Source organism: Anneissia japonica, unplaced genomic scaffold (assembly GCF_011630105.1).
Source record: "Anneissia japonica isolate Jap-2015-1 unplaced genomic scaffold, ASM1163010v1 scaffold287579_len849171_cov184, whole genome shotgun sequence".
In the NCBI taxonomy this organism is placed as follows: Eukaryota; Metazoa; Echinodermata; class Crinoidea; order Comatulida; family Comatulidae; genus Anneissia; species Anneissia japonica.
Window position 1 is genome coordinate 479,247 of NW_022755335.1, and position 27,586 is coordinate 506,832.

Consider the following 27,586-nt stretch of genomic DNA (forward strand, 5'->3'; position numbering starts at 1 on the left):
CAAATTAAACATAGGCCTACATTGAAACTCACATCGGCTTTATTAATAATATTTTTGCTTATGTACATATATTATCAACAAACACTCCCTGAAATCGTTTTAAAACAGCTTAAAAATGCTCAGATCGTCGGAGCGGCGGGGGGGGGGGGTGGTTCCCCTGCTTCTTGGACACCCCCTCCCCCACCCCAGCCAAAATAGTCACTCACGCATTTAAAATCTCTCAGGTTGGTAACTATGAAGATAGAACGAATATGTCTTTCTCATATTTGTGTTTGGGTGGGTTACATTTAGAGATTGGTAATTAATTACTACCGTATACTGTCCACTTAATGAGTAAAATTGTTTAAGTTGTTTTCTGTGAGTGGGCTACAAATGTCCTAAAATTTGTTTATACAGAAAAAAAGCCACTCGCTCATTCCCTTATTGCCCATGGACATAATTCATGTGAAAACTGGGATTTTTATATGAAATGTATACGGTCTGAAAATTGTAATAGCGAGTGCAGTGAATTGCTCTGCAGAACGAAACTTAATTACATTAACTAACAAGAATTTTTTTCTTAAACAAGCTTTGATAATTTTTTCATATATATTTTCAAAATGAGTTGTGTGCATAACATTGTCCCAGAAAATATAGTTTTTGTTATTCTAGACGTTTTTTTTTATATAATGACAGTTTAAGTTACTTTAAACGCCCTTTACAACACTTATTAGGGCGCCTATGTTTATTTTGTACATGAGACCTAATAAGGGTTTCAGTTTCATTCTCCTTTTCCTTTAGGTAATGTTGTTTACTAAGTTATGGTATGTTATTCGTTACTTGGAAAAATGTACTTACTCAAAATGTAAGAGAAAGGAAATAAATAAAGAAAGAATTAAATTTATTTATGTTTACAAACAATACAATTTAAAAACAATGGAGATGACAGTGTGCATGAATGTTCACGTCATAAAAGACGAGCGGCAATTTCAATAGCACTGCTGGAGCTTTACAAAAAGCCTCCGCTTAGAGCTTTAAGATTATTTTTTTAAAAGCGCTCTGATCTTAATGAAATAGCGCGATATAAATATCGCATTATTATTTAAAAAAAGATACAAAACATTTTCCGCCTCTTGAGTGATGTGACGAATCGAACTAGAACAAAATACGGCGACACGACGTACCCGCTGAGGATTAGTGCGCATGCGTTAAGTAGTCCAACACATCATCAACAAACATGGCTGGTAACGGAGTTTCGAGGGGGCACATTCGGCCAGGAAAAACACCACAATTTCTAACAATTGGTTTACTTTTAGTAATATGTATACTTACATTTAATTACTGGAATGTTTCATCAAGAGGGAAAGCTCTACAAAAAGAGGTTAAAGAGATGACAGACACGTTAGAGGAGCTTGCTGTTAAAAAGGTCCACCTAGAAAAACGAAGCACAGCACTACAGAACCAGATAACCGAAGTTAACCACTTAAACGAGGAGCTACGCTCCCTGAAACTTAGTGCCGACAATCAAAAAGATAAATTTGAAAGAGACTTAGAAAGTTTGAAAGAAGAACTTGCATATATAAAGCAAGAGAGAGACTCTTATCGAGATGCTATTGTAAGTATATATAATTATACTATTATACAGTAATCAAATTAGTTAAGAAACAAAAGAGAAAGACTAAGGGCCTAAGCCTACTAAACATAGAACCAACTCCGGCTTTTCACTGGAGCGTTTTTCTACCAGCCTAGCCAGCAGGCCTAGCCTATCTTTTTTCTCTAGGCTGGGCATCACTAGGCAAAGCTTTATTAATATTAATTAGGCCATGCTTATGCCAAATTTGTCTTGGCCAGAGCCTGCACAATATTTGAAACCAGTTTTCAGTACCGGTACTGTACAATAATTTACATTAATGGTACACCGTGGCTAGAGCCTATACGGTACCATATGAGTTGTGAAAAGCGAACGATGTACAGACAGGGCATATTTATTATTCGCTGTGGCTAGAGATACGGTTCCGGTACCGTATTTCTACTTCCATTTGCTAAAGGTACGGTAAATGGCATTACGTCACCATCACCCAATAAAGTGCGAAATGTGTCTGACGTCATCTTTCAAGACAGGCATTGACATTGCAGATCGCACACAGTGTGAGCGGTGTGACTAGCGAACAATGTACAGTACTGGAGGACTTCATCATACCACAGTAGGGGTAGCTAAGTGTTAAGTGCTAATCTCTCAGGTTTTCAGTACATTATTGATTAACTAAACCTGACTGACGTAATTAACTTCTTTAAAAAAAAAATGTCGCCAAAACAAAAGAATAGAAAATTGAAACAAACTATTAGTAATACTAGTACACATAACTGCATGACTATTCTAACTGTAATTTACTAATTACTTTATATGTAAATTGTTGGTCAAAGAAGAGTGAAAGTGTTACATGTAAATTGTTGGTCAAAGAAGAGTGAAAGTGTGCATGCTGTTAGGCTGTGTAACAGAATTAAAAATAATTGTATCAGACATTTATGTTCAGTTGTATATGAACCTAATGCAATGAAAATGAGGTGCGCCTTTCTCCCGTCTCCTCTTAATGAACATTAAAAGACATCTCTTTTTTTAATAATAATAATACTTGCAGGAGACATTGAAACTAACCCTGGCCCCATTAAACATCCTTGTGGGGTATGCGAAAAGCCAGTTGCCTGTAATCACAAAGCAATAAACTGTGATGATTGCGGATCATGGCTTCATAATTAATGTATAGGATACTACTAAAGAATACAATGAATTACAAGGCAAAACTTTTTCATGGATCTGTTATAGTCATTTGAAGGTGAAAATTCATTCTCTACTCTTAATGACAATAACTTAACAAATGAAAGTTTAAATGAGAATCAACTACAAATTGGACAAACATGTACAGTATTAAAAATAAAAATATGAAAGCTGCTACAAATCAAATAAAAAGAAAAATCAAAATAATGTCAATAAATTGCCAAGGGCTTAAAAGTAAACATAAACAAGCCGAGTTGGGCACAATAATAAAAGAGCACGACGCAGATATTATCATGGGTACAGAATCTCATTTGGACTCGAATTATACAGACTCGGAAGTGTTTCCAAATGGTTATAACTTAATTAGAAAAGATAGAAACCGGTTTGGTGGTGGTGTATTTATAGCCTACAAAGATGATCTTATTTTTACTCAAGTTGAAGAAGGAAACGAATCTGAATTCATACTGGGAAAAATAAGACTAAAATCAATCACCAACTTTGTACATTGGAGTTGTATATACAGTAGACCGCCAAACAACAACGTAATTCCGCTTGAAGAGATATCGGAAAAATTAGAAAAAATATCAATAAATAAATATATTGCGACATATATTTCTTACAGGTGATTTTAACCTTCCTGGAATTGACTGCAACCGTAACTCAGTAAAGCCAAATCCACAGTACGGTCAACATGTCAATATTAAAATGCTTGAAATAGCCAAGGATAATTCATTGCACCAACATGTGCATCGGTCAACTCATGGACAAAATACACTGGACCTCATTTGTTACAACTTCTCCAGACTTAGTGTCAGACACAGGAGTATGAAATGAAAGTAAAAATTAATCTAAAAAAACCAAGGCAATTTTTTTTGTTTAGGAAAGCAAACACAGACAAATTAAGGGAAGAAATACAACAATTTCAGATCAATTTTCTGAATAATGCAAAACATTTGAATGTAAATCAACACTGGATAAAATTCAAAAACAAGATTATAGAAATCACAAACAATCATGTTCCAACAAAAAAAAAAAAAATGTGATAAATTTAATCTCCCATGGATTAATAGTGAAGTAAAAAAGCTTATGAGCATTAGGAGGAAAAAATTTAGAAAAGCAAAAAAAAAAAAAAAAAAACTTGAAAAGATTGGGAACATTATAAGCATATTCAGAAAGCAATAAAAATAGAGATTAAAAATGCGTATGACCAATATGTTGCAAGCATGTTCGATGAACATGAACAGGGTTGTGCCCTTAAAAAACTATATACATTCATAAAAGGACTAAGAAGAGATAGGACAGGGATTGCACCTCTGCAAACTGAAGGTAAATTTGTGATAGAAGGTAAAGACAAATCAGAAGTCTTATCTAAACAATTCCAGAAAGTATTTACCAATGAAGATATTGCAAATATCCCAGAAAAAGGCCAAAGTCCATACCTAAACAAAATTAATTTTGATGGTATATTCAAACTATAAGTATTAATCCCAAAAAAGCAGTGGGCATAGATATGATTCCAACACAAATTATTAAAGACCATGCAGATCTGTTGGCACCCGTACGAACATAAATATACCAACAGTCATTAGAAAATGGGGAAGTACAACAGGATTGGAAGCATGAAAATTTAACTGCCTTATTTAAAAAAGGTGATAGATCTATGCCAGCAAATTATAGACCAGTGTCACTCACATGTGTGACATGTATAAGTAATGGAACATATAATCTTTAGTAATATTATGGATCATCTTGATAAAAGAAAAATACTGAACATAAATCAACACAGCTTTAGACAAGGCCATAGTTGCGAATCACAATTAATAAATACGATTGAAATACTAACAAAAAATATGGATGCAAAGAAAGTTACTGATTGCCTAGTATTTGATTTTTCAAAGGCATTTGATACGGTTCCCCACCAAAGGCTTTTACACAAAATTATTTATTATGGAATAAAAGGAAGTGCACACAATTGGATTAAATCATGGTTAATAGGTTGATACCAATTGGTAGTTGTAGATGGCTACATATCTAATAAAACAAATGTAAAATCATGAGTTCCACAAGGTACAGTTTTAGGACCCCCCATGTTCTTAGTCTATATTAACGACATCACAGAAAAAATAATTTCTGAAATGAAACTATTTGCTGACGATTGCATATTGTTTAAATGTATTAATGATGACCAGGATGCCAAACAACTTCAAGATGTCATATATTTGACTTCTTGTGGAGGGGCGCCATGAGCATTTTCTTTAAACGGATACCGGTGCTTTAAACATTATTATTATTATTATTATTATTATTATTATTATTATTATTATTATAAAGTAGTGGAATGGTCCAATAAATGGCAAATGAAATTTAACCCCAACAAATGCCAAGTAAAAAATAAGCAATAAATAAAAAAAAATAATCAGCATTATAATTATACAATAAGTAATGTTATTCTCCAATCAACAAAACAAATTAGTTATCTTGGAATTGAGCTTACAAGCTCATATTGACAGAATGACCAAAAAAGCAATTTGTAAATATACAATGAGTAATGTTATTCTCCGATCAACAAAACAACTTAGTTATCTTGGAGTTGAGCTTAGCAAGCTCATATTCACAGAATGACCAAAAAAGCAAACAATACGCTTAACATGCTAAGAAGAAACTTTCGTAATTGCCTTATTGAAATTAAAAATAAATCTTACACTACATTCGTTAGACACATGTTGGAATATGCGCAGACATTATGGGATCCATATCAACAAAAACAAATCAACAAAATACAATCGATTCAAAATAAAGCAGCTCGGTACGCTACTAAAAATTATGAAAGGAATAGTAGTATTACGGAGATTCAAAAACAATTGATTTGGCCTATACTACAACATAGAAGATTTGTTGCTAGACAATCACTTCTTTATAGAACATGGCATGGAAAAACAGCCATAATAGTACCATTAAATATAAAGAATAATAACAATAGAAGAGTATTAAAGAAATTCCAGTAATTTTAACCTTATGGATATGAGATGCTCAAGTGACAAATCAGTCATTCCATGCCAACTCAACCAGGGGTTCCACGGTGACCATCTTGGATATTTCAACTACACTGTAATTTTGAATTTGTTAATTCATTTCCATATACATACATTATAAAAATTAAATGAACAAATCAAGATTAAAATTGTAAAATTGTAAATGATTTTTAAACAAAAAAAGAATGTTAACACTATCACAAATTCTATGATTATTTATTTTTTAATTAAACAAGGTTTATCAGAACAAACATTACTTAAAACATGAGAGACGAACGTACATTTTGTATGTCACAGCCTTTTAAAAAATCAATCAATAATATGTGACAAAAAGTCATTATTAAAAAGATGTCACAGAAGGTCCAACTCAAAGCATTTAATAACATTTACAAACTCGTGCTGTCAACACTATTTTAGGCTATTGTATGCTTAATAATTGTGATGCAAATTATTCAAACCAAAGGGATACTGTAGTGTTCTCAGCAGGGTGTACACTAAAGGTTCCATCATCCATAAAGTATTTATCCTTTTAGAATCCAGTGACTTTTGTATTCATGTTTTTTTCAGTTCTTCATCCTATTTGGGGTTCTTGTTTAGATAATATTTTTGCCACGTCCACTCTGTTTATCACTCATGTTCAATTAAATAATTAAAAAAATGAGTAAATTTTTGCATTGGGGTGGAGCACAGCATACAGTAATGCTGCATGCAGTATGGAATGAGGTAGATGTTTGATGTACTGTGTGGCTAGGAGTGTGATACAGTCTTCATTGGTTGAAAATTGCACCATGCATAGTAGAATTAATCATTGAAATATATTTTGTAATATTCATTCAATAGGTACACCTCCAAGGAAACTACACTGATGCTATGAGAAAGCTAGATAGTACAAGAAGTGAGTATGAATTCCTGTATCTGTGATCAGTGACTATTTTCCAAAAGGAATTACCACATACTTTAATTTGGAAACAAATGTAGTTTGGATAATAACAACCAAGCCAAAATTTATGAACACATAAAACATCAGATTTACAGTATGTGAATTATTAATCCAGTCCCACCGCATGAACATGTTATTATCTTTTTCAATAGAGTACCAAACATATTCCTTCTTGTTGCCCGCACCTCTGCACGTAACAAGACAATGGTGATTGTTGTCGTTTTTAAATCCCTTTTTCCTTTTGATGATGCATCCAAAATTTCTATGAGAAAATAATAATCAGTTTTCACTAATTTACAAATTTCATGCTAAGTATCTATCTATCCACCTATCAGTAGTTGAAATATAAGCCCAACATAAAACAATAAATTGAAATTAGTATTATTATTATTTATGATGATATTTGGCCAGAGACTTGCTTGTAATTTAATAAAGATTCTTGGTCTTGTCCCAAGGGGAAAAAAAACTTATTTTCTTATTCTTCTAAATTTTATTCTCTATTATTTTCTTTTATTATAAATAAAGATATTCGCATTTGAGTTATTATTAATAATAAGGTTAGTACAGTATTCCTCCATGGTACAGTACAGTATCTAATTTTTTAAATCTTGTTAAAGATGAGTTTGATAATATGCGTCAAGAGTTTGAGAAATACCAGGAGATGCATGAAACACACAACAAACAACACAATGAGGATGTTCTCAGGACACAAGACCAGCTGCAAGAATGTGAAGTACAACGTCAACAGGCCCTTACGGTGAAGGACAACCTGCAAGCAACTTTACATTCTCTTCAGGCGGAACTACAGCAGGTGCGAAACCAATATCGTGCCGTTCAACGTGAAGGTTATCAGCAGTTCAACAACCAGCAGCAGTATAATCTTGGCCAGACACAGCAACTTCCTGCCGGACAACAACAACAACAACAACTACAACAACAACTACTGCTACAACAACAGGGAAATGTTTTGAGGAATCCTACATATGGGCAGCAAATCGGGCAACAACAGCAGCAGAACATGTTAAACCCTCAAGATGATAAGAATCAGTACAACTTCCAACAGAATGTGAAGACCAACCAGTATAACCCAAACCCACCTGTTGTCAAGGCAGAAACTGAACTTGTCAATCAACTGCCTCAACTACCACAACAAGAAATGTAAGTATTTATTATATTGTATTGTTGGTTAATATTATTTATGTCTTATTGTTTTACATACAAGCTCAACAGCTCTGAGTAAATTTGTCTTATGAGCCTAGTGGAAGTGTTTATTGAGAGAGTACTTCTATGTAGATTGCTATAAATTTAAGGTCATAGCAAACTAGCTGAATTAGGCTGCAGCATAACAATGGTCTATATGTCACAGTAGCTGACTAAATGTATGATGAATAAAAGGGTCACTTTTCAATTTTTAAATAAATAATTTGGTACCTAACCATGGAGTTTAATCCAATGGTTACAACTTTATCAGGAAAAATACATGGGGTTAATTATGGTTATACATGAACTTAAGAAAATCCTGACTGATTTTGCTTTAATATTTTCAGTGTTCAGTTACTTAGGCAACAGGACATTTTTTGTTGGCTGAACAATGTTACCAATAATATTTTTTGTTGTTGAATTTATAGTCAAGAAGAAGAGAAAAAAGAGGGAAATGAACCTGTAGAAGAACAGAAAGTTGAGGAAAGTGAGTAATCTACTGCAAAAAAAAAAAAAAAAATACTGGCTATAGAACTTTATAAATCTGTCCATGGGCTTCATCCGGGCCAACCCAACAAAAATTACTCAGGCTGTTTGTAACTTTCAACAGACATCAAAATGTAAATGTGAAGGAAATTTCAAAAATAATAATAATGCTTGCTCAAAATTAAATACCTTTTTATCATCTTATCTCATTCCTGGAATGAAAATCCTTTCAAAAATGATTGAAATATGATTGTTTTTCTCCACAGCACAACAGGAACAAGGCCAAGATCCTGGGCCTCCACAGATGGAGGTCAATGATGAAAAGGTAAACGTTCCAAATGAAGAAACTGGCAGCAAAGAAAATAAGAATGAAGAAGAAAATAAGAATGAAGAAAAAAATGAAGAAGAGGAAGAAAACCGGCAGCAAGATATGGCAAATGGTGGAGATGAAGATGATGAAGAAAATTTGGACGAGGAGGAAAAACTGGTAGATGAGAGAGACAGGGCACAGGGTTCACATGGCGAGAGAGTGGATGGCGATGAACAAAATGAAGATGCAGCTTATCGTGATGCACAGTTGGCCGCAGAGAAAGAAGACGAAAATGATAGTGACAAAGGAGATGGTAAGCAATATATGATGTCTTGTTAGAATGAGACTGGAGAGTTATTTTAGTGTTGAGAAACATTTTTGCTTAAATGATGAGTATGGAAGGCTAGCTAAATATGGGAAGGGCTACTATATGTAAATAGCAGAAGGTACAGTATATGTAAGTATAAAAGCAAGGTAAATTAGAATTGGGATATGTAATTTAATACCATGGATTAGGTAAATAATGGATGGAGATTGACTAGGTAAATGAGATACTGCTTCTACTATGAAAATTGAGAGTTGCATTGACCATTCCTGTTGAAACTAACAAAAAATTTCATTTTGTTTTTGCTTCAGATAACGAGATTAGGAATGAGGTGCAGGATGAGGTACGTAGCAGAATATTTTGACTTTTTTGTTTTTATTCTTTTTTTTTTCTTTCTAAATGTGCACTGTTATCAATATGGAGGTGTAAGTACAGTTTTGTTTTTATTGATTGAATGTCTTAATATTAAGTTGAAAGGTTCTGTTTATCAAATTGTTTTTCTGGAAAATCATGGAGTGAATTGTAGTATTATCAATTCTGATATTATTACTTTTGTTAATATACTTTACTGTATTATTGAGCTGTGGTTATCATTTTATTATCATGCCATTACCATACTTGTAAAATTAATATTGAATGTTAAGTAATTATGGTATTTTTTAAGGTTTGCACAGCAAATTAACAATAGTAATGTTTATGATACAAATTTTCTGAATTTGAATACGGCAAAGACATTTATTTGACAAGTTTAGATATTCTTAATACTTTACAAGTTTTTTAAGAACCATACATACCGGTAGGGTGTACCACAAATGTACACTATTGTTGTTATTGTTAATTTTGATGCCAACAAACTGAAAAATCTGTTAAATGAAGTTCATGATCAAATCAATAACAATTGTAGTGATGATGACCATAATATAGATAATAATGATATTGATATTAGCTATAAAGTTGATAAGTGTATTTCTTTTTCATAAAACTGGTTGTTTACTTGAGATCTAGAAGTGTCCATGAGAAATTTATTTTTTGGTAATGATCCTGGTTCATATTCAAAGTCTTTGATTTTGTTAAATTTTGTTCTTTTGCTCAATTTTTATACACAATTCTACAGCAAGTTGTATTAGATGCAAATCCCGTGCCATTGTTTAATGAAGATGAAGTTCAAAAGGATGGTGAGATTTGCCTTCAATAATGCACATTTTTCCCATAATCTATATTTTACACTTTTTAATAATTTCCAAATCCTGTTCATTCCATACATTTCATTCTTTCCATCTTCCTTTGGTGAAATATAAGCAAAGCAGTGTACAGCCTTTAAGACAATATTGGGTCAAATTTAGGTGGTTGGCTTATTATACCCCAAGACAAGAAAATGCAAATAGTATTGTTGCTAGACTCAAAGTTGTTTACAAGGTATAGCAACTCCCTGTTTCAGTATACCCAGCCCAGATTACCAGCCAAGCACCAAACAAATGCATGCATACTTGGCCTTTACTTAGAGATCATGTAGAGGTATTATAAATGTTTTCCTTAATTGGCAAGAACCTTTGTGAGGTCTCGCCACAAAATGAGTCTCATGGTTAGAAATTCAGAAATTGAGTTTAAGCTTTCATTTGGTTTTTGAATGGCTTCCCTACTATAAGTAAATCCAGAGATGTGAGCATTTAAAGTTTAGGTGTATAAAAACCACGTTTTGAGAAAATCGACCTCAAAAATAAACTAACCTGTACAAATAATATGACTAGAATTACAGAATATGTGCAGAGAACACTGTTTTGGCAAGAAAATTCACTTACAAAGTATACAATCATAAAATATAAGTATCAAGTTGTTCAAAAACATTAAAATCAAAATTTTGTAAAAATATTGACTTTGGCCTGTTTTGGTGAATATCTCAATATGATTTCACCAATGATGTGTCTCATTTCGTGGTGAGACCTCACATTTTTTCTCATTCTTTAATCTTATAGTTAAAAGCTGGTAATTTACTTAAATACACATAGTAAGCAATCCAAATATTTATAATTTAAATCCCACTTAATACTGTCTTGTAGTCTTACAGGTACAGTATTACATAATGTTACTTTCTATTATCATTTCCTTTTTTTATACAACCCTTTCTTTGTTCTACCCATAATGCACTATTTTGAATTTTAAAAAATATAATTAAAGGAAGGAAAAACATTTGAAAAAAAGCTATAAAAATACAGTAAATTAGCTCTTATATTTGTTCAGCCTCATATCCATTATTTCTGTTTGCTGTGCTCTGTTATTAAATAATTTATTGTCTTGTCACCACAAAAGGAGCCGAATGTTGACAAATTTAGAATTATATGTAATTGTAGATATTATTCTTCACTGATAGATTATAACATTTCAAACTGTGAAATTATCTATCGTTAGATTTGGTGGGAAATATTTAAAAAAATAAAGAAAACCTTGTCAAAAACCGGTATAATACGTTCGGGTTCCAATTTGGGTGCTTTTATGGTGAGAAGACCTTTGATATTCCTTTTTTCCTATTTTATCTTTCAATTTCTTGTTCTTCACTTACCTTCTATTTTTTTTAATTTGTCTTTCAAACTAGGGTTTTCCTTTATAATTCTACTTACAGTTTCTACATTTTTGCTGTTTATTCAATAGCCTCAAAATATCGTCCCCAACACACATTTACACATCGCTTGGTAACCCTTCTCCTGTCCAGTACACCTAAAGGTGGTATATAAACACAAAGAAAAATTTAACTTGCTTTCATGATTTCAAAACTCCTCCACCCCCATAGCTCACATACAAATAGTGCCATAGATATCTACTGTATAAAGCTTCTAATCTCAACATTTATAATATACCCCAAGTAAAAAGCTACTTCCTCTCCTCCCCAAGTAAACATTTAATTGTTCTCATGTTCTCAATATTCCCCTTTCCAACATACCTTCACACACTGTCAGACACATCTATATGCTATAATATTTTCTCTTCATATTATAATGTTTACATATGTAACCCATTAAACACCCACTCATGCATATAGCAGCCTAATGTTTTTTTGTTTTTTCCTGTTATTCTTGTAGTATGAACATTTTGGTTTTAAAATGAACACCTTTTTAAAATATATTGAACATTTTTTTCATCTAGGTTTAATAGCAGAGAGCAAGGATTATGCAGAGTGTAAATCATTTTTGTTTTAGATTTTCAATTCGTTTGTAGATTGCATATCTGTAAATGGATAAGTATTGTATATCAATGAATTGCCAATTATGGAATAGTATTGTATAAATTTAATACATTTTGTTATTTAGCACACATTTGTTGCAATGCATCTTTATATTAAGTAGAATATTGGTTCTTTTATTGGTCTAACATTAAATCTTTATACAGATATGCTTTCATGCAGATGTTTAATGGTGCTAGTGTTTTACTACTGAATAATTTTATTTGCAGTGCCCTTTTGAAACTAATCCTAACAGCATTTTTTTTTATGACAAGACCTATTGAATGTTCAATACATATAACAGACGAATGCCTCTATTGAATACTCAATACTGACAGTTGCCTCTAATACCTAATTCACACAAGGCAAAAATTTTCTCTGGGTATGCATTAAATGTTACTCAAACTTCTAAAATTATTCCTTCAAAAATCACATCTTCTTTACGTGATTGTATTCAATCCTTGTTGAAAGTCGGTCCAATTGTTACATAGACAGTGACGATATGGACAAGGCCACAATGAAGGTAAGCTCTATCCCTTGAGCATACGCGCACATATCCAGAACATAGAGTCTGGTCACTCACTGCCCCCAACAGTCGATTCTATGGAGAACACACCACCATAACGTACACACAACAGATTGTTTTTAATGACGATCCGTTCAGAATTCCACTGACAGTCAGCTGACAGAGTGGAGTCTTCTAATGCTCACAGGGAGGAAGATTGGATTCGTCGGCCGACGGTTGGATGACGCAGTGAGTGCCATGCTTTACATGCCTCTGCAATATTTTTCTTAAATGGATTTTACACGGGAATACACATTAATCAATTAATAATTAACCGGTGCACCTTTACACGGACCCATTGTAGCAGAAAAGGCTTCTTAAATTTTTCCTACCATGTGTACAGTGTAATACTTGATCTCGTGTGAATCTGGTATTAAACTCATAACTTCTGCCCGGGGAGGTACTTTCACAGATTGAGGATCTATACCACCCTCAGCCCCACCATGGTTGGGGCTGAGGTAAGAAAATTTGTGATTATGCACCTCTAGATGGCTGGAAATTGTACTTCCAGACTTATAAATTTTGAATATAATTATCTTTATATCTCTATTTTAAAAAAAATTTTGAATAATTTAGGGGAGGCCTGGGCTGACGGGGGAGGGGGGACTCCCCCTTGAATCCGCCACTGGAACTTTTACCTGTTTTTCCTAACATACGGTGATACAGCCGTATTCTACACTGTGGCTCAACCAGCAAATATGTAAATGAAGCCACTTGTTGAATCATAGCTAATTAGATGACATATACCAAAAGATCCACTGATTAATCTTGGATAAGAAAGTATAATACATCATATCATACTCCCAAGTATTGAAATGCTCGACATCGTGTTGGGATTCAGTATTTCAACATTAATTATGTCACCCGATGACAGATCACTGGAATGTTTGGTTTCAACTGAAGAATGTTTGGAGTTGGAGATAAAATAAAAGATATGCAGTTCACTTTTACGTTTATTTCACATAACTATATATGTGCACTTGGATGATAACATAATTTGAAGTATGAGAAATGTTCAAAGAACAAGTTTGAAAATTATCGTATTTCATTTAAGGATTAAGTATATTATCTTGTACCTTGATTTGTGAATCCACTGCCTAACGATATTGATGATTTTTTCAACCTGATAGCACACCTGCCTCTCTTAAAAATGTATTTAATTCTGCTTATGCTGCCATTAATTCCCCTTAAAAAGTCTGTATTTTCCAACACAGTATATAATTATAACAAATTGTATCAATTCCAAAACTATTTATTGCGATGTAAACTTTTTAGTGATCAGTGATGATAAATGATTTATATTTATTTAATTTTGATTAAAACTTAATTTCTCTTGGAAGATTTCAGGGTGGCAGCAGGTGAAACAAAAATGGTTAAAGAATTGTATATCAATTTTATTTAATTAATTATTATCATGCGGTACTGGGTTAATGAAACAAGGTACAAAACAGTGTCATCTAATACTATCAATAGTTGTTGATTCAAACTAAAAATCTGGTCTTTGTATTTATATATACTGTTGTAGCAAGGTGCTACAACTAGGTTGTAGATAGACATTACTGAAACCGATGGATTCTTACAACTAGTTTACAAGGGTGAAATAATCCAAAAATGACTCGATATAAATATGTGATCAAATTAATGTTTTATTAACTTTGTATACTATGTTGTATTGGTAATAACAAGAGTCAATCTATTATTATGTGTTGTTTGTTTCCTGTATATTGGTATGTAGAGTAGATGCATATGTATGGGTTGTTTGTGTGTAATTTAATGGCCATTCATTTTGTATCCAATTTTGTTTCACAGGATAAATATCACCGATATCACTCATGTGTTTAAAATGTATGTACAGTAATATCTGTCTCTTATACACATCTAGATGTGTATAAGAGACAGCTAATCCTAACAGCATTTTTTTTTATGACAAGACCTATTGAATGTTCAATACATATAACAGACGAATGCCTCTATTGAATACTCAATACTGACAGTTGCCTCTAATACCTAATTCACACAAGGCAAAAATTTTCTCTGGGTATGCATTAAATGTTACTCAAACTTCTAAAATTATTCCTTCAAAAATCACATCTTCTTTACGTGATTGTATTCAATCCTTGTTGAAAGTCTTTCACATAACTATATATGTGCACTTGGATGATAACATAATTTGAAGTATGAGAAATGTTCAAAGAACAATTATTGTATTTCATTTAAGGATTAAGTATATTATCTTGTACCTTGATTTGTGAATCCACTGCCTAACGATATTGATGATTTTTTTCAACCTGATAGCACACCTGCCTCTCTTAAAAATTTATTTCCTTCTGCTTATGCTGCCATTAATTCTCCTTAAAAAATCTGTATTTTCCAACACAGTATATAATTATAACAAATTGTATCAATTCCAAAACTAAGTATTGCGATCTGAACATTTTAGTGATCAGTGATGATAAATGATTTATATTTATTTAATTTTGATTAAAACTTAATTTCTCTTGGAAGATTTCATGGTGGCAGCAGGTGAAACAAAAATGGTTAAAGAATTGTATATCAATTTTATTTAATTAACTGTTATCATGCGGTACTGGGTTAATGAAACAAGGTACAAAACAGTGTCATCTAATACTATCAATAGTTGTTGATTCAAACTAAAAAACTGGTCTTCGTATTTATATATACTGTTGTAGCAAGGTGCTACAACTAGGTTGTAGATAGACATTACTGAAACCGACGGGTTCTTACAACTAGTTTACAAGGGTGAAATAATCCAAAATGACTCAATATAAATATGTGATCAAATTAATGTTTTATTAACTTTGTATACTATGTTGTATTGGTAATAACAAGAGTCAATCTATTATTATGTGTTGTTTGTTTCCTGTATATTGGTATGTAGAGTAGATGCATATGTATGGGTTGTTTGTGTGTAATTTAATGGCTATTCATTTGGTATCATACTTTTTTTCACAGGATAAATATCACTGATATCACTCATGTGTTTAAAATGTATGTACAGTAATATTGCAGCCATCTTGCTTGTGGTGAATCTTGACGAATTTCTGTTCCGTGTCAAATTCCAATGATATCTCTGACAAACAACAGCCTTTGTGACAAGAGCATTATGCAAGGGTGGGCATAAAAATTGGGTCAAATTTATTTTTTGATTTAACACTAAGGGCCACACGCATACACAGACGCTTTATGGTGAAAATTTGACGATTCCAATGTTCTTTTAGAAACCTTAATGGACTGCTTTTTTAGACAAGCACCCACCAACAATGATGATTTCGAAGAAAAATGAAATTTTATGTTTGACCAATTAACGCAACCATCACCACGAAAAAATGGAAATTTTAAAAAATGAAAAGTTTTTCTTGATTTTTATATGCCAGCCGCTGCCTTGAATTCTCCAAAAAAGAGGATATATATATTTCTACCTAATTATATAAATTTAAAGCACTTAACCATCCCATTACTACACTGTTTACATTTTTATCGTCTCCGTATGTTTTTGGCAAAACTCTTTGCTAAATAAAAAACCAAAATTTTATTTTCATTTTTTCCCACCCTCATCTGATGATCTGAAAAAAATAAGTTCGCAAAATAAGGTATAAAAAAGTCTCGCTTATGTGCTCATTTTTAATGTTACTTTTACAGATGATAGACATCAGGCCAAAACAACCAGGGGTTTATTTGCCACAAGGTGGTAGTCACGCCACATACATAGGGTTTTAAAATTACCTTTGCAGGCCGCAACAAAATTGCAATCAGGCTGCATTTTGCCCGTCTGTGCTTTACAGAGACTTCCAATAATACATCATCTTGACAAGATACTTGGACCTGATTGACTCATTCCGTGCACTCTCACCCCACTGGTGCTGCCACTGCCCACCCCACATACATGATTTTTGATTCTGTTTATTTTCTAATCAAAAATTGATGATTAAACTTTCATTTTCTGATGCATATAACTTGTGTGTTGTGCTCATTTTTATGTAAAATTTTTAACAATGGTGGGTTCATAGAAAATGTATCCATATTGTCGCTGAGTTGTTTGAAACAGTTTCACTTTTTAATGTTTGGTGGTTGGAATGTTTAGTACATGTTTGTGCATGTATATATGTATGTATATTATGTAGGCATGTGTAATGTTTGTATGTACGGTAAAAGACGTAAGGGTTATCAAACACTGTAGCATGTATTTTGTTGACTGCATACAGTTCTCAGACACATGTTTGCACCATATGCTGTTTACATTCTGAATGTAAACATACTACTACTGTATTAATTATGGTTTAAATAATATAAATTTACATTGCTTATAGACCATATGTTTTATCTTTGCATTTTGGGCATTAACTGAATTATATCAAATTACTGTACATTAATTCAGCATGAGTAGTACAGTATTGCATTCTGCTTTTCCAACTGGTCCATGTTTAATATTTATCCATTATTGAATTGGATTTATTTGGTGTTAAACACCAAGGATAACCCAGCATTCTCATTTAACTGCAGTCAAGGTTAGATTTAAGACACTGCGCTCCGTTTCCAGCTGCTAGTAAATCTAGAGCTTATTAGCATACGTTTGGGTGTTATGCTTTATACTGTATTTGTAAGCTATCCACCATTATAATTTAGTGCCTGTCGAGGCCCATTTTTTGTATATCAAAACATATTTTGTATTGTTAATCTAAAATATGATGCAAGTGAATTGTATAATTAGCGGTCAAAGTTTTCACCTTCCATTTACAAGGTCGATGGTTCAATTCCTGAACATGCTTGACTTATTAATTTATGATTTAAATACACAGTTGTACATTACCCATGTACATTATAATTATTTCTGTTATTGGCAGTTCCTTCCCATTGTTTTATGTGCATGATTTTTAATCAATTATATAATGCATATTCACCTCTTATTACAGGGGAAGAACTAGATGGTGTTAACAAAGATGAGAATGGAGGGGAAGAAGAGAATGGAGGGGAAGAAGAGAATGGAGGGGAAGAGGAGAATGGAGGGGAAGAGAATGGAGAAGAAGAAGAAGAAGAAGAAGAGGAAGGGAATGTAGGGGAAGAAGAGAATGGAGAAGGAGGGGAAGATGAGGAAGAGATTGATGTACCAGACAATTTTGAAGCTCAATATAGAAACAAAGGGGATAATGACCAGAACAAAGATGATGCTAATGATGCTCATGACATGGGGGATAATGGTAATCAAGACAATGATGACTATGCATAATCATCATATTAAGGACTTTGCAGTTAAAAGTCCTTGGTCATATTAAGCAATATAGTTCCTTTTTAGTTTAAATTCTTATGTTTAAAAAATAGATCTAAATAATGTTGTGGGTTGTTTCAGTCTTTCAGTTAGATATACAAAAATATTTAGTTGATTTTGTCACACAGATGTCCATAAATTATATTAATTATAACATGCACCTCATAACATTGTGTCTGCATTTTGCAAAGGGAAATCGTTTTGTAAACACATGTATTTTTGTATTCAAGCTTTTTGATCAAAAGACTTCAATGATAAATTTAGTGAATACAAGATCGTTATAACGAGTTTATGTTACAAAATTCAATAATAGGGTTAGTTATTAAATAAGCATTTCTAGCAGTTATTATTATTATTATTGTTGTTAATTATTGTTGGTGATTAATGGTGCAGTATTCTGGACATATTGTATTGTATTTGCTTTTTTCAGTTTGTAGCTAAAGGCCAACAGACAGCGTTGTATGATGCAGCCCTACGTTACTCATCGTCACGAACAGTCTTAAGCTGTCGTGAGAAATATTTAAAATGTTTAAAATTCTATGACTCGACTGTTCCCGATGCAAACCCTTGCATCTGCATTTAACTTGCACTGACACGACACAGCAACAAATCATGTCGAGCTGCATCGTATGACGCTGTCTTGAGTTGGCCTTAACTATACATTTTAGTTATAGCATACCTTTTCAATAATGTTAAGTAGGTACAAATATAATATACTATGTATCTACATCATTAGATTTTAAATAAATATTTAATTATATCAAAGGACCATACAGTATATGGTATTGACATTTTCCAGTCCTAATGATAAGACATCTCAGGCGCGTACCGTGAAAGAAAGTGCCCTTTAAATATGCTCGCTTCACTCACAAATAACGCACCCCGCGAATTCTGAAAGCTTCGCTAAATTGCTCCGAGTTCAGCTCGCCCCCTGCGCTTTCGTTTCGAACCCCCTTAGATTTTTCACCGTACGCCCCTGCATCTTGTTATTATATTCAGGGCTCACAGTGTTAGGGAAATTTGGTACCTTTGATATAAGTAGTTATAACTAGATTACTAGGTAATGTCTGCTTACTAGGTAATGTCTGCTTACTAGGTGATACCTTGGATTACTGCAATAATAATCTACTTAACTAGCTGACAGTTTTAAGTCTTCTTATAGACACTGAGGTTGATTTTTTTTTTTAAGTATTAAGCCGGGCACTCACTACGCACGACGCCATTCTATCAAGAACGCAACGCGACGACACGCGCGCAACAGATCATTTTTAATGACGATCTGTTCAGACTGCTGCTGAAAATCGGTAGACGGCGTCGCGTTGTCCATCGCTCGCAGAGAGCAGTGTTAGATTCATCATGCGACGGTCGTACAACGTAATGAGTGGCTGGCTTTACAGGTACAGTAGTTGCTTTGTAATGGTTCTCTTATTTCAAAATCACATGCAAGTAGAATTCATTGGCAAGAGCAGGTGTTATTCAGAACTGATGCTGGCAGGCTATTTACTATTAATTGTATTTTCTAAAAACAATCACCAGTATTATACACTATCAATGTCTGGGAGACTAACTAACTGGTTGCATAGGTGCCATTCAATTTTTTTCAAGAGAGTACAAAAACTTCCGCTACCCTCCCTCCCCTAACAAGTTACATAAAATGATTTTTGTCAATTAGAGAATATAATTTTTTCATAAAAAAATACATAAACTGTTCAATCCTATCGAAAGTGATGAAAAATAGATGACCCTAGGCAGAATATAAAAAAATGTTTATTGTACCATGGCAATCATGTTACGATCCTTTTCATTGTGAACTGTGAATGTTAATTCTACATTTGGAGGGATTGGATTGAAAAATCATTTAAATAGTAATTTTTAGTTTCTCTATCATTCATTTTAACTTTATTGTTTACTTGGATGGTAGATGTGCTGTGAATAGTCACTAGACATTAAATCAGACAGGCCTATTCTTCATAATTCTAAGAAACATTTATCAAGATGGTTTAAATTTATTAATTTATATAAAAGACCATGTGTATAGGGTTGCGATTAAATCACTTGGGCTGCTAATTTGAATCTGATATTGTGTATGCCCATCAAAGCCTCAGAGCATGCAGCCCAATCTTTCACCAGCCTCACCTTGTGCTGTATAAATGTGTGTGTTTATTGTACTCTACTACCAAATCCTATTGTCAATACATTTCCTGCTGGGGTAAGTATGGTAAACGCGGTCCACAGAGTCTTAAACGCAATAGATAGAACATCTCGTGCATGTTTAATAACCATGCTGAGAAAATATTAATTTGTTTCGGATGATTTTTGCTGTAAAATAAATTTTTGATAAGAATTTTATTTTCCGCCATTTGTTTTTGGTAGTGTATATATTTGTTGGACTGTATTATTTTAATCATTAAATATATATATGGGGTACATAATGTACTTAAGTTCTGTTTTAATTCGTAAGTAGGAATACTTTTTAGAGCATTATCTATCACAATACCCTTATTTTATTAAAATTATACATGATTCCAACTAAATTTTTAATTGTATTTTTTTTATCCCATCATTTAGTTTTTATTTTTAGATATGAGAACATGTTTATTAAAATAAAACTGATTTTAATTATTGTAGCTAATTTCTATTTTAACTTTTTAAATGGATTACTATTATTGTTTTACTTGATAATTACAATATAATTAAAGTACCATATATACTCTGTACTGTATTATAATTATGATCATTAATGATCATTTGGACATTTTAATTAAACTGATAATGAGCATTTGTAGCAGAATACCTAATGCCACCACTACTGAAACAGTACCATTAATAATATTACACACAACTTTTAATGTTATCATTGTTATCAATACATTATTGATAACAGGTACAAGAACTCAATAAAATGTTGTGTTCAAACAGGTTGGATTGAAACCTGCATCAGTACAGTGTATGGTAATAGGGGGCTTTCGTTTGTACTGTTTGGTGCAGCGGGAACGGTTTGGTTTCCCAATCACAAGGTCAGAGTTTCAATCCCTCGCGCTGCATTTCGCTTGTGTCCTTGAGCAAGGTACTTTATCTGCATTGCTTCTCTCCACCCAGGAGTATAAATGGGTACCTTGTGGGGTTGAGGCAACACTTAACCCAATGACCAGGGAAAAGAACTGCACTGTATAACCTCAAGGAAGAGGCGCATTATAAATGCCAGTATCATTCGATAAAATCTAGAACATACAGGCATCATGTAAAATTATCTGCGCATGTGAGGATGTTTATTTTTTGTCTGAATTCTAGGATGCAGTTTGGCCCAAATCTATGACAATAGAATCTGTCTTGGGCTCAAGCTACATAATCGAAAGCTCCCTAATTGTACAGTTTCAAGTTGTCAGGATATGTAAATAACATTATGTAAGACCTTGCATGTTTTGTTGTGGATAAACAAATGCTCATCAAATTAATCTTCAGTTTATCAGTAGATAAAAGATGGACTACTTACACAATTCTCTTGTTACCTCTAGCTTTCTTAGTTTTATGTTAGTGATGTGGTACAATTGGAGGAGAAAATAATAAAACTTTAAAAAACAAACAGTTTTTTTGCACATATCTGATTTTAAGAGTCTAATAACCATTTCTTATAAAGCTGATATTTAATGCCAGAAGTTGATACAATGACTAAGTATGATGGAAGAATTGAGCTGTATAAAATTGCCAGAAATTAAAAGACAAATATGCAATTAATATCTTGTAAAATTAGGATCATTTTCCAATGCAAAAATCTTTGAACACAACATCCAGAATGTCCTCGGCACCAACTTTACCAGTGATTTTACCAAGCTGTCTGAGGCTAATCCGTAGGTACACGGCTGCTAAGACCACGTCAGACTGGTGAAAGAAATCCTCAAGGGCTGCCGTAGCCTGCTCTAAGTGATGTCTGTGACGCTGCTGGGTCAGGCTTGGAGAGTGTGATTGTGGATTAATACACCTGGGGACCGAGAAAATATTACAGCAAGTCTAATACTCCTATGTATGAAACGGTCGTCAACCAACACGATTCTATGAAGAATGCAATGCCACAATGTGTGCGTGCAAACGGATCGTTTTTAATGATGATCCGTTCAGACTGCCAGCGACAATCAGCAGACAATGTCGCGTTGTCTATTGCTCAGAGGGAGCGGAATTGTATTCATCGTACGACCATTGTAAAATGCAGTGAGTGTCGTGCTTTAAAGCCCTTCAAATCCTAAATTCTTGGAGCTCTTAGGAAAGTAAATTCTACCCCTGGGAATCTTGTCAATCCTATTTATGTACAAGTCTGTGATACATATATACCTTAGATATTCCAATTTAATAGAGGGAGGATCAAAAGTGGTTTCAACTTACATATGCTCCACCTTTTTTGCTAGAATGCTCAACAAGTCTTCAATTCCTTCTCCTGTTTTGCAGGAAATTAAACAGCAATGCATATAATCATCATTATCATGTCTTTGCTTCTCACTTCCATTTAGTTCTTGGATTAAATGTTTTAATTTATATGAACTCTCTACCGGGACCACATCTGATTTGTTGATTACGATCATGTAATCGAGTGATGATGCCTCTGGGTTCAAAGAGGTAGATACATTGCTTAGGTAAGTTCTAAATGACAGTGTACTGACAGAATGTTGAGCAGCTTCTAAAGCATCTGTCATTAAAATCACTACATCTGCCTCATGTGCACTGAAAATATGAATATGCAAATATATGTATGAATATGTAATTATATATACACACACACTCTGCACTGTATCAGAACATCTACAGTAGTTCTTTGTATGATAAAAATAAATATTTTCTAATATGAACCAATATACAAATACAGTATGTATAAATAGAATTATATATGAACACTCTACTGTACTAAAACATTGTAATAAATGATTACAAATGTTCTTGGTATTTTTATATGTTTTCAATCCTGACATAGAAAAGAAAATGAAACATTTTTTTAACAAATAATAATCACATGATATTTTACTTATCCATACTGAGACTCTATTTTTATCCATGACCTGTATGAATTGGAAACTATTTGAAAAATTGATACTTTACCTTTCTTTGGCCCTCTTGATGCCTTCAATTTCGACAGAGTCCTCAGAGTGACGTACACCAGCAGTGTCACTCAAAATGACAGGATATCCACCAATGTTAACAGTTGTCTCAATGACATCACGCGTGGTACCTGCTGTTGGTGACACAATTGCTGCTGGCCTTTGACCTGAATGCACCATGAAATGAACATATACCAGGTAATGTAGTATAAAAAATATAGCTGTATATAGTATACTTTATAGAGTATATATACAGTATGTATAAATATATATACAGTATATAAATTAGAAGACAAACTATTTATTGTCTATACTATACATTAGCATAATTCTTGGTTTAAAAACCTTGTACAGTACATATATATTTTGTGTCAAAATTTGTATTGATAATAAATAAATATATAACAATAATAATAATAATAATAATAATAATATAGCTTACATATGTCATTGAGTAAGCTGCTCTTGCCTACGTTAGGGTGGCCTAAGATAGTAACGTGGACACCATCACGTAGACGTTCTCCACATCTCTTGTCTGCAAGATGATGACAAATTTCGGCGTGGATATGGCCTACTTGAATGCGTGCTAGGAACATAAAACATCATTTGTTTCTTTTTTTTTCAAGTCAAGACAGCTGGTATCTATGTTTATGATATACAGTATTGGGAATGTTTGAATTATTGAATGAATGTCTAATATTTTAATATTTTCTCTGTCAGATGCTTCACATATCACAAAAGAGATTTGATACTGTACCTGATTCACACTAAACACAATGTTACATGCGAACCATACTAGGGAAAAATTAAATTAGCAAACAACACCTGCTTCCATGTGAAGACACATTAATGTCTGTGTCCTGAACTATAATCACCATGCAAGAAATATTTAAAAGAAGAAAGACATTGCAGAGGCCTGCAAAATTGGGCACACATGGCCGTTAGCCAGCACATTGGCTTGAAACACTTTCGAGACTATCAAATTTTATTTGACAAAAACATGTAACAAGCCTAAATATGGCCATATTGACATCACATCATTACCATATATATCATATATATATATATATATATATATATAGTGTGGGCAGAGCAAACTATGGTCTTGCATGTATTTGTCTGTAGATAAATCATCAATTTGCTTGTGTTAAGATGAAAGTGATATTTAGGACTTCTTCAAGAAAGTAACTTATGTATGGCGGTATACCTCTACTGATGTTGATTAAAGATGATAATAAATATTCCAGAAAACCGACCTTCCGATTACCGTTCGGATATTCTACCAACTGAGCTATGAGACCAAGTGGTATACATCCTGGGTTTTCCCATTACAACACATTTTGTTCTCAAGTTCAAGTTCAAAATTTATTGTCATAAATAAAGTAAATGAAATTTGTTTTTAAGGTTCACAATAAAAACAGTGACATACTAAAATACCATACAAAGGATACGGTATAAAATAAGTTAACCTGTATGCATAAAATGATATAAAACATTAGAAATATAAAAACAGTGCATAAAAACATTGCAAGGTACAGTATTGCGTAATACGCAACGAATAATTGTAAATCCATGAAAGTAACTTCGGTACGGAGATATATACCTCCACTGATGTTGATTTAAGATGACAATAAATATTACCTTTTTCAAGTATGTCATCTTCAATATTTTCTTCCTCACTGAAGTCAATGAAAGCTTCAATATGTGCAACACACTATAATAACAAAATGTTTAAAACAATTAAAAGCCAATCAAACAAGCTTACGAATGATCTACATTATGTCATAACAGCATGACACTAAATTACATTTAGGAAAAAAATTACAAACCATAAATATTACGACTCCTATATCCATTTATATTTGCCTAGTACGAATGAATTTTAAGGAGGTTGAATTATAAGGTGCTTTCCATATTTATTTATTTATAATAACACATAAACCTTAAGAAGTTTATCAGTCCACATTTGGTACAGGCGGCTTAGGTCCCCTTTCATCTGTCGTAATGCTTGCTTCCGTTGTGCTTCAGTCTCTGCATGGATTAGATCTCCGAGGCCTTCAACTTCTGTCAAATCTAATTTCCCATTCAGGAAGGCACTGTTTTAGAAATAAAAAAGACCTACAAATGTTAATAACATAAGCTATTAATTCTATTTTAATGCTCACTATTAGAACCTGCTGCCTATATTATTTCCATCCTTTACACCTCCCTCTTGCACCTTCAACCTTTATCCCCCCCCCCCACCTCCCTTGACACATTCTGAATTTCTACTCAGCCTCACACCTTGAATCAAATTCCTACCAGTACCTACTGTTTGCCCTCCGATTCGAGACCGCCTTTTGGACCTTAAAATTTGTGAGCTTGAGGTTCGGTCTTCTATTAGGGGGGTTAGCTTTGATTTTTATTTGGTTCTTTGAAAAAGTGGTCTCGAAAAAGAGGGGTCTCGGAATTAGATGGGTCTCGAATTGGAAGGTGCACTTTATTTTTTTCTTGTCCACCTCCCTCCTCAGCCTCTCCATGGCATTATTACATTCAATACCAAATATTCAGCATCTAAAAAATACAATCCATTGTATTTAAAACAAAAATCTGCAATACAAATTTTCTTTTTCATGTACATAAAATAAATCCTTGCCGAAGCCACAAGGGCCCACAGAGCTGGAGCTTCCCCAGTTTCAAGTAGCGTGAAGTTGATGAGAGTGTGGTCCTCCTCCTGGGTGGGACACCAGTCCACCACAGGTTACTCCAATTTGCTAGTACCGATTGATACAGCCAGGTAGACTGAAGTGCTTTAATCAAGGACACAAGCAAATGCACAGCAAACGATTGAAACCTCAACCTCGAGGTTAGCAAACTTAAACTGTTTCCACTTCGCCAAACCGCCTTTACTCTTTGCATACAAAACGGTACATACCGCTTTGTAAATTCCCCAGTCTCTGCTGGTCGAAGTCCCTGCAATTTACCCAGGGCAGCATGTATTGCCTGTATGACTGCAGGCCCTCCATGGACATGATACTCACATGTATCTTCTCCAGTGAAACTGTTTGGTCCTATTCATAAGGAAAGAATGATGAATAATGTAAAATATAACATTTTGATATTATTATAACCCTTTATTTTAAATGGGATTCTAAAACACGAAGGTTGATGGTTACTTTTTAGCATTTTAATGAAAAAGGAACATGTACACACTTCATAATTTTCACCATTTTACTTTCTTTAGTTACATTATCAAAAAAAATAGTAAATCCTTGCTGTGTCACAGGGCTTATACTTGGATTGGAGCTTATCCCCAGTTTCAAGTAGTGTGAAGCGGATAAGGGCGATGCTCCCCTTGGTGGGACGCTGGTCCACCGCAGATTACTCCCAGCAATTTACTGACCCACTTATACAGCTGTGTAGACTGAAAGCAATATGTAGATAAAGTGCCTTGTTCCGGGACACAAGCAAAATGCACAGCGATGGATTGAAACCCTGACCTCAAGGTTGGAAAACCAAACCATTGTCACAGCGCCAACCTGCCTCCACACCTGCATTATAATTTTATATACATTTTTTTCCTTTGTAAACGAGTCCAAGCTTATGGGGCTTTCGCATCCGCTGGGGTTTCTTAATAATGGCACCCAGTTTTTAGAGAAAATCTCCCTCCCGACTATCGAACAAAACCCCTGTCAGTTGTGGAACCAATTGGGGGACGGGGAGCATTCCCGCCATCCTTCGTTACATGCAATGTCATGTATTCAAATAAGACAAACCCTGCTTCAAAAAAAATGAATCCACCCCTGTATATTTTGTCCTCCTTTATTTTCCCCTCCCAATCTAATCAACACTGGCGCCACCAACGACTAGTATAACATTTTTAGTGCCACATCCGACAATGGAGAGTTAAAAAATAAGAATTGATACCGTAAGTCAAATCTCATTGAACTCAGATTTTTACGATTGTACAGTTTTTTTTTTTGTTTTTTTTTTGTCAATTTGTATAAGAAAGAAATACAATCTAAATGGAAGAGTGCATATTATATTTAGGCCTACCTGGAAACCATAAAACAAGTGCTTTGTCTAAATGATCCCTATTTGTAGGGTTGTAAAGGTTGGCTAGGGTTGCCTGACGGGGTCTTGGAAGACGACTTCTCCCCGTTAAGCTCATGATTGTTGATCGAACATGTGGGCCTGACACTCTTATAACTGCAACACCACATTTACCAAATCCAGACGATAATGCAAATATGGTTCCACGATATATGTTTTGTGAGAACCTTCTAATGTGCGAAACCAAAACCATTGCCTAAAAAAACTATAGTAAACATTCAAATTAGTTACGATGTAGCACACATACAACAACACCACCAACGCAGGCACCGTACCACCTCTCAATTTTGTTTTGTTCG

General features: G+C 33.6%; 2 protein-coding genes across 4 annotated transcripts; one reads left to right on the forward strand and one right to left on the reverse strand.

The window, feature by feature from the left end:
* Positions 1 to 1,186: 1,186 nt before the first annotated feature.
* LOC117123358 (uncharacterized protein DDB_G0290685-like) lies at positions 1,187 to 21,689 on the forward strand. Of its 3 annotated transcripts, XR_004447848.1 has the most exons (10): positions 1,187 to 1,594; positions 6,628 to 6,682; positions 7,345 to 7,885; positions 8,356 to 8,414; positions 8,680 to 9,036; positions 9,360 to 9,391; positions 10,163 to 10,223; positions 12,187 to 12,219; positions 17,759 to 19,171; positions 19,208 to 21,689. XR_004447848.1 is itself a non-coding variant. In XM_033269240.1 (9 exons), exons 1-9 carry the CDS (start codon positions 1,217 to 1,219, stop codon positions 18,070 to 18,072), a joined length of 1,830 nt encoding a protein of 609 aa, XP_033125131.1. In that variant the 5' UTR covers positions 1,187 to 1,216; the 3' UTR covers positions 18,073 to 21,689. The 3 variants fall into 3 exon arrangements, 2 of the variants coding, with proteins under 2 accessions (XP_033125131.1, XP_033125132.1); XM_033269240.1 differs by having other exon boundaries at positions 17,759 to 21,689; XM_033269241.1 differs by lacking the exon at positions 12,187 to 12,219 and having other exon boundaries at positions 17,759 to 21,689.
* Positions 21,491 to 27,586, reverse strand: LOC117123359 (tRNA modification GTPase GTPBP3, mitochondrial-like). Its single transcript, XM_033269242.1, has 8 exons — positions 27,231 to 27,586; positions 26,110 to 26,245; positions 25,138 to 25,291; positions 24,837 to 24,909; positions 23,638 to 23,781; positions 23,197 to 23,362; positions 22,489 to 22,824; positions 21,491 to 22,090 (listed from the first exon to the last, which is right to left on the reverse strand). Exons 1-8 carry the CDS (start codon positions 27,478 to 27,480, stop codon positions 21,865 to 21,867), a joined length of 1,485 nt encoding a protein of 494 aa, XP_033125133.1. The 5' UTR covers positions 27,481 to 27,586; the 3' UTR covers positions 21,491 to 21,864.